This window comes from Bombina bombina, chromosome 6 (assembly GCF_027579735.1).
Source record: "Bombina bombina isolate aBomBom1 chromosome 6, aBomBom1.pri, whole genome shotgun sequence".
Classification (NCBI taxonomy): Eukaryota; Metazoa; Chordata; class Amphibia; order Anura; family Bombinatoridae; genus Bombina; species Bombina bombina.
In genome coordinates, this window is record NC_069504.1 from 259,846,517 (window position 1) to 259,859,344 (window position 12,828).

The 12,828-nt window shown below is 40.3% G+C and overlaps 1 protein-coding gene across 6 annotated transcripts in view; it reads left to right on the forward strand.

The window, feature by feature from the left end:
• The window catches only part of BEST3 (bestrophin 3), a 212,381-nt gene that overhangs the window by 155,477 nt on the left and 44,076 nt on the right, over positions 1-12,828 (forward strand). For all 6 annotated transcript variants that reach the window (XM_053716798.1, XM_053716799.1, XM_053716800.1 and 3 more), the window contains one exon: positions 5,440-5,594. In XM_053716798.1, the coding sequence (XP_053572773.1) occupies positions 5,440-5,594 (155 nt within the window). The remainder of the gene's footprint in view (positions 1-5,439; positions 5,595-12,828) is intronic.

A 12,828-nucleotide genomic window follows, 5' to 3' on the forward strand; every position in this document is an offset into this window, starting at 1 on the left:
AATTACAGAAAATAATAAAATAATTACAAGATTTTTAAAATAATTACACCTACTCTAATCCCCGTAACAAAATAAAAAAGCCCCCAAGAATAAAAAAAAAAAACCCTACCCTACACTAAATTACAAATAGCCCTTAAAAGGGCCTTTTGCGGGGCATTGCCCCAAAGTAATCAGCTCTATAACCTGTAAAAAAAAGTACAAATACCTCCCCAACATTAAAACCCACCACCCACACAAACACTCTAAAACCCACCCAATCCCCCCTTAAAAAAACCTACACTAACCCCTTGAAGATCACACTACCGTGAGACGTCTTCACCCAACCGGGCAGAAGTGGTCCTCCAGACGGGCAGAAGAGGTCTTCCAGATGGGCAGAAGTCTTCATCCAGACGGCATCTTCTATCTTCATCCATCTGGCGCGGAGCAGGTCCATCTTCAAGACATCCGACACGGAGCATCCTCTTCATCCGACGACTGAATGAAGGTTCCTTTAAGTGACGTCATCCATGATGGCGTCCCTTCAATTCCGATTGGCTGATAAAATTCTATCAGCCAATCGTAATTAAGGTAGAAAAAATCCTCAATCTAGAGTTCAATCCTATTGGCTTATCCAATAAGCCAATAGGTTTGAGCTTGCATTCTATTGGCTGTTCCAATCAGCCAATAGAATGCAAGCTCAATCCTATTGGCTGATTGCATCAGCCAATAGGATTTTTTCTACCTTAATTCCGATTGGCTGATAGAATTCTATCAGCCAATTGGAATTGAAGGGACGCCATCTAGGATGACGTCACTTAAAGGAACCTTTATTCAGTCGTCGGCCGTTGGATGAAGAGGATGCTCCGCCTCCGATGTTTCGAAGATGGTCCCGCTCCGCGCCGGATAGATGAAGATAGAAGATGCCGTCTGGATGAAGACTTCTGCCCGTCTGGAGGACCTCTTCTGCCCGGCTTGGATGAAGACTTCTGCCCGTCTGGAGGACCACTTCTGCCGGTTGGGTGAAGACGTCTCACGGTAGGGTGATCTTCAAGGGGTTAGTGTTAGGTTTTTTAAGGGGGGATTGGGTCTGTTTTAGAGTAGGGTTGGTTGTGTGGGTGGTGGGTTTTAATGTTGGGGGGGGTATTTGTACTTTTTTTTTACAGGTAAAAGAGCTGATTACTTTGGGGCAATGCCTCACAAAAGGCCCTTTTAAGGGCTATTTGTAATTTAGTGTAGGGTAGGGCTTTTTTATTTTGGGGGGCTTTTTTATTTTGTTAGGGGGATTAGAGTAGGTGTAATTAGTTTAAAAATCTTGTAATTATTTTATTATTTTCTGTAATTTAGTGTTTTTTTTTTTTTGGTACTTTAGATAATTTTATTTAATTGTAATTAATTGTATTTAATTTAGTTAATTTATTTAATTATAGTGTAGTATTAGGTGTTAGTGTAACTTAGGTTAGGTTTTATGTTACAGGTAAATTTGTTTTTATTTTAACATTCGCCTAGATTTAGAGTTTTGCGGCCAAAGGGGTGCGTTAGCTATGCGTGGTTTCCCCCCCCCGCACCTTTTAAACAGCGATGGTATTGAGAGTTCTCTGAAGGGCTGTGTTTGGCTCCAAAAAGGGAGCGTACAGGCATATTTACCACCACTGCAACTCTCAATACCAGCGTTGCTTACGGACGCGGCCAGCTTCAAAAACGTGCTCGTGCACGATTCCCCCATAGGAAACAATGGGGCAGTTTGAGCTGAAAAAAAACCTAACACCTGCAAAAAAGCAGCGTTCAGCTCCTAACGCAGCCCCATTGTTTCCTATGGGGAAACACTTCCTAAGTCTGCACCTAACACCCTAACATGTACCCCGAGTCTAAACACCCCTAACCTTACACTTATTAACCCCTAATCTTGTGCCCCCGCTATCGCTGACCCCTGCATATTATTTTTAACCTCTAATCTGCCGCTCCGTACACCGCCGCAACCTATGTTATCCCTATGTACCCCTAATCTGCTGCCCCTAACACCGCCAACCCCTATATTATATTTATTAACCCCTAATCTGCCGCCCCCAACGTCGCCGCCACCTACCTACAATTATTAACCCCTAATCTGCCGACCGGACCTCACCGCTACTCTAATAAATGTATTAACCCCTAAAGCTAAGTCTAACCCTAACCCTAACACCCCCCTAAGTTAAATATAATTTTATTCTAACGACATAAAATAATTCTTATTAAATAAATTAATCCTATTTAAAGCTAAATACTTACCTGTAAAATAAACCTATTATAGCTACAATATAAATAATAATTATATTATAGCTATTTTAGGATTCATTTTTATTTTACAGGCAACTTTGTATTTATTTTAACTAGGTACAATAGCTATTAAATAGTTAATAACTATTTAATAGTTACCTAGTTAAAATAATTACAAAATTACCTGTAAAATAAATCCTAACCTAAACTACAATTAAACCTAACTACACTATCAGCCAATCAGATTGAGCTTGCATTCTATTGGCTGATCGGAACAGCCAATAGAATGCGAGCTCAATCTGATTGGCTGATTGGATCAGCCAATCCGATTGAACTTGAATCGGATTGGCTGATTCAATCAGCCAATCAGATTTTTCCTACCTTAATTCCGATTGGCTGATAGAATCCTAATCCGGATGGAAGAAGATAGAAGATGCCGCTTGGATAAAGATGTTTGCTGGTCCGGATCTCCTCTTCTTGCCGGATAGGATGAAGACTTCGGAGCCTCTTCTGGACCTCTTCTTGCCGGATAGGATGAAGACTTCGGACCCTCTTCTGGACGGATCGGTGATACCCGGCGTGGTGAAGACAAGGTAGGAAGATCTTCAGGGGCTTAGTGTTAGGTTTTTTAAGGGGGGTTTGGGTTAGATTAGGGGTATGTGGGTGGTGGGTTGTGGGTTGTAATGTTGGGGGGGTATTGTATGTTTATTTAAATGCAAAAGAGCTGTTTTCTTTGGGGCATGCCTTTTAAGGGCTGGTAAGGTAAAAGAGCTGTTAAATTTTTATTTTAGAATAGGGTAGGGCATTTTTTTATTTTGGGGGGCTTTGTTATTTTTTTAGGGGGCTTAGATTAGGTGTAAGTAGCTTAAAATTGTTGTAATATTTTTAAAATGTTTGTAACTTATTTTTTTATTTTTTGTAACTTACCTTTTTTTATTTTTTGTACTTTAGTTAGTCTATGTAATTGTATTTAATTGTAGTTATTTGTAGCTAATTTATTTAATTAATTTAATGATAGTGTAGTATTAGGTTTAATTGTAACTTAGGTTAGGATTTATTTTACAGGTAATTTTGTATTTCTTTTAGCTAGGTAGTTATTAAATAGTTAATAACTAGCTAAAATAAATACAAAGTTACCTGTAAAATAAATATAAATCCTAAGATAGCTACAATGTAATTATTAATTATATTGTAGCTATCTTAGGGTTTATTTTACAGGTAAGTATTTAGTTTTAAATAGGAATAATTTATTTAAGTATAGTAGGTGTAATTAGTTTAAAATTCTTGTAATCTTTTTTTATTTTTTGTAATTCAGTGTTTGTTTGTTTTTGTAATTTAGTGTTTGTTTTTTGTAATTTAGTTTAGTTGATTTAATTGTAGATAATTGTAGATAGATTATTTAATTAATTTATTGATAGTGTAGTGTTAGGTTTAATTGTAACTTAGGTTAGGATTTATTTTACAGATAATTTTGTAATTATTTTAACTAGGTAACTATTAAATAGTTATTAACTATTTAATAGCTATTGTACCTGGTTAAAATAAATACAAAGTTGCCTGTAAAATAAGTATTAATCCTAAAATAGCTACCATATAATTATTATTTATATTGTAGCTATATTAGGGTTTATTTTACAGGTAAGTATTTAGATTTAAATAGGAATAATTTATTTAATAAGATTTATTTTATTTCGTTAGATTTAAATTATATTTAACTTAGGGGGGTGTTAGGGTTAGGGTTAGATTTAGCTTTAGGGGTTAAAACATTTATTAGAGTAGCGGCGAGGTCCGGTCGGCAGATTAGGGGTTAATACTTGAAGTTAGGTGTCGGCGATGTTAGGGAGGGCAGATTAGGGGGTAATAAATATTATGTAGGGGTCGACGATGTTAGGGGCAGCAGATTAGGGGTACATAGGGATAATGTAGGTTGCGGCGGTGTGCGGTTGGCAGATTAGGGGTTAAAAAAATGTAATAGAGTGGCGGCGATGTGGGGGGGCCTCGGTTTAGGGGTACATAGGTAGTTTATGGGTGTTAGTGTACTTTAGAGCACAGTAGTTAAGAGCTTTCTGGGCTAACGCCGGTTCATAAAGCTCTTAATTCTTGTTTTTTTCTGCGGCTGGAGTCTTGTCGTTAGATTTCTAACGCTCACTTCAGCCAAGACTCTAAATACCAGCGTTAGAAAGATCCCATTGAAAAGATAGGATATGCAATTGACGTAAGGGGATCTGCGGTATGGAAAAGTTGCGGCTGGAAAGTGAGCGTTAGACCCTTACCTACAAGACTCTATATACCAGCGGTAGGACAAAACCAGCATAAGGACCCCCTAACGCTGGTTTTGACGGCAAACACAGAACTCTAAATCTAGGCGTAAGTAGTTATTAAATAGTTAATAACTATTTAATAACTATTCTACCTAGTTAAAATAAATACAAACTTGCCTGTAAAATAAAAATAAACCCTAAGCTAGCTACAATGTAACTAAAGTTTACGCTGCTTTTTTGCAGGTGTTAGGTTTTTTTTTCAGCCAGCTCTCCCCCATTGATTCCTATGGGGAAATCGTGCACAAGCACGTTTTACCAGCTCACCGCTAACGTAAGCAGCGCTGGTATTGAGGTGAGATGTGGAGCTAAATTTTGCTCTTCGCTCACTTTTTTTGCGGTTGACGACGGGTTTCTAAAAACCCGTAATACCAGTGCTGTCTGTAAGTGAGCGGTGAGCTTAAACTGCTTGTTAGCATCGCACCCCATCTAACGCAAAACTCGTCATCTAGGTGACAGTGTTTAGAGAACCTCAATTATTTGATGGTTATGCTAATAAATTACAGAGAGCTCAAAACTGTTACACTGTATTCTGAGTGTAATCTTGTAAAGCTTTGTGAGATTTTTAAGTACTTCCAATTGACTTAAACGCAGAAATGCCTGGTTAAATAATTATATAAAAGGCCAAAAAGCATCCCCATTGCTATCCTAATTCATTTGTGCTACTAAATGAAATAAGAAAATCTGTAGTAAATAAAACATGAATTGTGTATTGTTATCAGCATTTTGATACCTGAGCAGACATACTACTATCATCTAGCTGTTACATTTATTATCCTAGATATAATACTGATTATTTCTGTAATTATTACATAACAATTTACAAATGTGGTGTAAAAATATGTAAAATGTCCTTGTTTATAATTAAATTCCTATTTTTCCCCAATAGGGTTTATGACTTCAGATGAAAGAAAGCTGTTTGATAGTCTTAAATCTCCTCATCTTAAATATTGGGTGCCGGTTATTTGGTTTGGAAACTTGGCATCAAAAGCTCGAACTGAAGGAAGAATTCGTGACAGTATTGATCTGCAGATGATAATGGATGTGAGTAGAAAATAATTAAAGAATGTCTTGTGCTAGAGACTTCAGTAGCAAACAATACTCAAAAATGCAACTGTTTTGCACAAAAATGTGTTCCACACAGGATAGTAACTCAGAAAATGACCTTAAAGGGACATTAAGCACTTTGAGATTATAATATAAAATGTTAAATTATATGTAGTTAACCATCATTGCAGTATACTTTCTGTATTTATTTTGACCCCTTTCACTGTAATTCAATTCTAAAAATTGTACATACACCTAGGCCAGGTGAGAGACATGGTGGCGGTGTTGGCATCTTACTCTCCCCTTCCTGCTCCTATCAGTACATATCTTCATTTCCATCTCTCTCCTTTTCTTCCTTTGAAGTCCACTGCATCCGCCTGTTCTCCCCCCTCTCTCTCAGAGTGGCAGTTATCTATCGCCCCCCTGGACCAACCTCCCAATTCCTTGGCAACTTTGCTGCCTGGCTTCCTCACTTTCTCTCTACAAATACACCTACCCTAATTCTGGGGGACTTCAACATCCCTATTGACAACCCATCTGCCCCTGCTGCCTCTAAACTTCTCTCACTCACTAACTCCTTCGGCCTCTCACAATCCACCCTATTCCCTACCCACCGTGATGGACACTCGATTGATCTGGTATTCTCCTATCTCTGCTCTCTCTCTGATGTTGCCTGTCGACCATTAATCCCAATATAGATGCTAAACCTACTTCCCCCTCTCGCCCCCGCACCAGTAGAAATCTGCACACTGTGGACCCTCCCCAACTCTCCAATCTTATTAATATACCCCTCTCCCACACTTCCACGATATCCTGCCCTGACCTTGCTATAACCCACTATAACAATACTCTCTCCGCTGCACTTGACACTCTCGCTCTGCCCCAACTTCGCAAAGCCCCACGTCGTCAGCTCCAGCCCTGGCACTCCCTACAAACACGCTACCTACAAAAATGCTCACACACTGCTGAAATTGCCTGGAGGAAATCCCGCTCTGAACCTGATTTCCTGCACTATAAGTTCACTCTTTACTCTTACACCTCTGCCCTTTGCTTAGCTAAGCAAACCTACTTCTCTTCTCTTATATCCACTCACTCTTCAAACCATAAAAGACTCTTCTCCATCTTCAACTCTCTCCTCTACCCACCTGCACCACCCCCCTCATCTGCATTCAGTGCTCAAGACCTTGCTGACTATTTTTTCAATAAAACACTTGCCATCCGAAGAAACATTGCAACACAAACCTGCAATCTCCCAACTTCACTCCCGGTCACCCCCTCTGCCACTCTCTGCACCCTCCTCCCAACCACTAAGAGCAAAGTGGCTTCCCTTTTATCTTCCTCTCACCTCACTACCTGCCCACTTGACCCTATTCCTTCACATCTAATTCCCCCTTTGTCTCCCACCCTCACTCAGGCTCTTACTCACATATTCAACCTATCCCTTTCTACCGGCTCATTCCCTGCCTCCTTCAAACATGCAAAGGTCACCCCCATCCTCAAAAAACCCTCCCTTGACCCTAACTCCGCTGCAAACTACTGCCCTATATCACTGCTCCCGCTAGCGTCAAAATTACTTGAAAAACTAGTTTTCAATCGCCTAACCCAATTCCTGTCCTCCAACTCATTGCTCGACCCCCTGCAATCTGGCTTCCATCCCCAACACTCAACTGAGACTGCCCTCACCAAGGTTACTAACGTTCTCCTTTCTGCTAAAAACAAAGGCTACTACTCTATACTCATCTTACTGGACCTCTCTGCTGCTTTTGACACTGTTGACCATCCCCTTCTCCTACAGACTCTCAGCTCTCTTGGGGTCTGTGACACTGCCCTCTCCTGGATTCACTCTTATCTCTCTAACAGATCCTTCTCCGTCTCTTCTGCTGGTGACTCCTCCTCTCTTTTGTCTCTGTCTGTTGGAGTACCTCAAGGCTCTGTCCTGGGTCCTCTACTCTTTTCTATTTATACTTCTTCACTGGGTAAACTTATCAACAGCTATGGCTTCAGCTATCATCTCTATGCTGACGATACCCAGATCTACCTTTCCACCCCTGCACTCTCTCCTTCTGTCAATTCTCACATCAGCAACTGCTTATCTGGCATTTCCTCCTGGATGGCCTCTCACCATCTAAGTATAAACATGTCCAAGACCGAACTACTTCTAATTCCTTCCTCTAATTCTGCTCCAGTTTCTAATTTTTCCATCACTGTTGGCGGCACCACTATCTCCCCATCACCCCAAGTCTGCTGCCTTGGAGTCACGCTTGACTCAAATCTGTCCTTCATTTCCCACATCCAATTGCTCTCTTCATCCTGCCACAACCACCTACGCAATATCTCCAAAATTCGTCTGTTTCTAAGTGCTGAAACTACTAAACAGCTAATCCACTCCCTGGTAATTTCCTGACTTGACTACTGTAACAACTTACTAACTGGCCTCCCTCTCTCCCGCCTCTCTCCCCTCCAATCCATCCTTAATGCATCTGCCAGACTAATCCACCTCTCTCGATGCTCTGTTTCTGCTGCACCTCTCTGTGAGTCCCTTCACTGGCTCCCCATTCACAACAGAGTTAAATTAAAAATTCTCACCCTGACCTACAAAGCCCTCACCAATGCTGCCCCACCCTACCTGTCCTCACTTAACAAATACACTCCTGCCCGCCCCTAAGATCCAACAATGGCCTGCTTCTTGCGTCCTCTACCAACACCTCCTCTCATGCTAGACTACAGGACTTCTCTCGGGCGGCACCAACCCTCTGGAACGCACTTCCTCGTGCTGTCAGACTTGCCCCTAACCTCTCCTCCTTTAAACGTTCCCTAAAGACCTTTCTGTTCAGGGAAGCTTATCACCCGACTTATTAACATACTAACTTCACTTAACTAACAGCTGCCCTCTATCTCCTCACTAATATCATTCTCACCTTTGCAGTCCCCACCTCCTGTTTCCCATTCTACCCATCTAGATTGTAAGTTCCCATGGGAATAGGGCCCTCAATTCCCCCTGTTTTTGTCTGTAAAATGTTGTCATATTGTTTCTCCATTGTACTGTTATCCTTGTACCCATGGGCAGCGTTGCGGAATCGGTTGGTGCTTTATAAATAAAGAATAATAATAATATTAAAAATAATAAAGTACAAGTGCAGACATTAGATCTAACATTGCTATATTCCACACAGTCATGGGAGACTATTTATGAAATGTCTGTTCGACATGATCCGATCAGCGGATCATGTCTGACAGACATCGCTGAATGCGGAGAGCAATACGCTCTCCCAATTCAGCATTGCCCCAGCACACCAGCAGCTCTTGTGAACTGCTGGTGCAATGCCGCCCTCTGCAGATTTGCAGCCAATTAGCCGATATCAAGGGGTGTCAATCAACCCGATCGGGTTGATTTAACATGATCTCTGTCCGCCTCCTCAGAGCAAGCAGACAGGTTATGGAGCAGCAGTCTTTAGACTGCTGCTTCATAACTGGGGTTTCTGGTGAGTCTGAAGGCTCGCCATAAACACGGCCCTTCAAGCTCCATATGGAGCTTGATAAATGGACCCCATTGGCTTCAAAATGTAGTGATCCATTTATAACTATCTAATTGGCTTCAGCAGAGATGGAAAACTAGGTTACAACATGCACGCACCCATTGCTTTATGGACACTAAAACTTTACATTATTTTTTTCAATATAACTAATACAATTTAAAAAAAATGAATTTCCATATTATTCACAAGCCAAGCTTTTCTTTGAATATGTCATTCCATCTAGCATTTATGTATGTCCCCTTAACAGACTTTTTAAATATGCACCCACAACATTTAAAGTGATGATAGATTCTAGCGTTTTCGAAATACTAGGATTTACCAGCACTATAAATAAAGGGGACTTTCAATCATGAAGTAAAAAAACTTCATGCTGGACGTTCCTTTATTTGCAGCAATTTTATGCTGCAACTATTTCTTTCCTATGGCATGGAGAGTCCACAACATAATTCCAATTACTAGTGGGATATTCAACTCCTGGCCAGCAGGAGGAGGCAAAGAGCACCCCAGCAACGCTGTTAAGTGTAACTTCCCTTACCCGTAATCCCCAGTCATTCTCTTTGCCTCTGTTAATGGAGGATGTGCGAAGATGGTGTCTGAAGATATTTAATACTTTTATGGGTACTTTTCCCTGCAAGCAGAGATTGGGGTCTAGCTGTATCCATGTCAATCTCTTTAGTAAGAGTAATGGTGGCTTTTAGCAGTTAGAAGGCGGCAAGGTGGTCTTTGCTTTACTTCTAACACTTTTGCTACCCCTTTGCAGAAAGCCAGGGATGTTTACTCTGTTCTTTCTTTTACAACAGGTCCCTGACAGGGAGTGAAGTACTGGTCACACCTTAGTAGCTGTTATCTGCCCTGCAGCTGGATCCTAGGTACTGAAGGACAGCACTTTTGAGGTTAAGCCTCAAGTGGATATCTTTTGGGACTCAGTTTATCCTTATATGGTTAAGGGTACATTCAGGGGCAACTTTATTGGCAACAGGGTTAATCTACAGGCACTGTTTAAATGAGACAGTTAGAGAGACTTATGGGTTAATGAAAGCTTGCTTGCATTTCCCCTTAATTACTTGGCAAGGTTTTTTTTTTACTTATTTTGGCTCAGCTTTATTTTAATGGTGTAAGGTGTGTTAAAGACTTCCTACTCGCAGGGTACTTTATATGGGTCGTTTTTCATTAACTTATTAGCTGTGGCGCAGTTTTTTTTTGGCCGCTCGCCTGACTTCTGCATTTCCACTGTGTCGGAGCGGAGCTTCGTGATTTTAGAAGTGCCGGCTTTTGCAACATTTGCTGATTGGATTGTACGCTGGAAAGGATCTCTGCTGGAGAGTCTCACTCCCCTTACTAGTGGGATGCTGATTCCGGTCCTGGTAGGAGCCTCAGACAAACGCTTAAGTCTGAGGTTGGATCTTAGAGTGTTGATATATTTTTTTGCCATCAGTAGATTTAGCCTCTGTTTTAAAAGTCTTCACATTTTTCTTTGAACATATTGTTTATTTTTTGGGATCAAATTATTATAATTTTTCTCATTTTTATTTTCATTCTAATTAGTCTTTTTTTAGTGGGGACTAATTTCGGTAGCTATAGACTCAGAACAGGATCAGTCCATCTCTATGGATAACTGTTTATTATGTTTAGAGGCCCAAATTGTTTTGCCTATGCAATTTTGTTCCTCATGCTTAGCTAAGACTTTGAAAATCAAAGACAAGTTACTCCCTTCTGAGCCAAGGATACTGCTGTGCGTGACATGCCTCAGCTTTCTCCTCAAATATCCCAAGCTTTAATTGTTTCTCATTCTATGCCTTCTGTTTCCTCTCAACCTCCTGGGGGTGTTTATTTACCAGAGGATTTTTCCGCACAGATAACTTCTGAAGTATCTGCAGCTTTGTCTACTTTGCCTACTTCCCTACTTCGGGTAAGCGTAAGAGGAAATCTAAACCCTTGTCTGCTAGTAAGGTTTCTGACTCCTCTAAATCTGCGCTAGTCTACCTTTCTCAAATGTCTCATGAGAGGATACTTCAGTAGCTTCTGAAGGTGAGATCTCACACTCTGACACTATGGGGAAAAGATCTTCTGAATCTGAAGAAGTTAATTTCCGATTTAAGCTTGAACATCTCCGGTTGCTTCTTAAGGAGGTTCTAGCTACTTTGGACGACTCTGAACCTTTGGTTGCTGTCAACCCCAAGAAGTCCTCTAAACTTAATAGAGCTTATGATTCTCCAACATCTGATGATGCTTTTCCTGTTCCAGACAAGATGTCTGAAATTATTGCTCAGGAATGGGATAAGTCAGGGGTTCCCTTTTCACCTTCCCCGTTTTTTAAAAAGATGTTTCCTGTTGCTGACTCCATTCGGGACTCATGGCGCACTGTGCCTAAAGTAGAGGAAGCTATCTCTACTCTAGCTAAAAGAACTACCATTCATATAGAGGATAGTTTTTCTGTTAAGGATCCAATGGATAGAAGTTAGAGGCTTACTTAAAAAAGATGTACATCCATCAAGGATTACAGTGGCAACCTGCGGCTAGTATTGCTACAGTTGCTGGAGCGGTATCTTTTTGTTGCGATGCCCTGTCTGATCTGATATCAGAGGAGACTATGATTGAGGAGATCCAAGATAGGATTAAGGTTCTTAAATTAGCCAATAGCTTTATCTGTGATGCCAACATGCAGGTAATTAGACTGGGAGCTAAGATCAGGAAGGTTAGTTCATAAGTCTAGCTTCACTGTTCTAGCTCGTAGCTCTGTGGTTAAAATCTTGGTCAGCTGATGTATCTTCAAAGGCCAAGCTTTTGGCTTTACCTTATAAGGGTAAAACCCTATTTTGTATTAAGAAATAGTAATTCCCCTAAGACAAAGGGGATTTACGTGTGGGAACAGGTCAAAAGCTCTCAGACGATATCCCAACAGGGTAAGCTTATGTATCCCTGGAGAGCAGTGCCTGATACCTAATTATATATCATAGAAATATAGAGGGAGGAAAAGAGGTATCTTGTGGCACACTTAAGTAGAGAGCTTTTATCTTCAATTTTTACCATTATTCTATTTGGTTAACAATAAATATATAGAGAAGCAGAGCGAACGCCTGTTGCGCGTTTCGCCTACTGCTTTGTCAAATGACCTTCTTCATTATATAAGTTACATCCAAAAGTGAAGGTATTACCTATTAACCCTGTGTGATCCTAGACACAGCATTTTTAATATTTTTTGTACGTTAGTCTTTAAAACTCACAATCAATGTATGATGAGATGGATCATCGTTAGGGGTATTTGACACAAGTAAGACCACGTATATTCTTAACAAAATAGGGAAAGAATTATGCAAATTTATACAGTTTTCTCTGTCTAATATAATGGATAATTAGCTTTTCCTATGAGCTTCATGGGTGATAACCCAGCATAAATTGGATTATACTGCTTATTGTGTAAACACAAATATCCCCTATTTTAATTCTTATTAACCACACTTTATGTTCTTATTTTTAATGAACCTAATAAAAGTGAATTTTTATTTAATCACTTCCTAAATGCCTTTTTTATGTAAAAATTGAAAATAAAAGCTCTCTACTTAAGTGTGCCACAAGATACCTCTTTTCCTCCCTCTATATTTCTATAAAAACCCTATTTTGGCCTGGTCTGGTGGAAATCATTTCAGAGATTATGGGTGGAAAGGGATCTTTCCTACCTCAGGACAAGAAGGGTC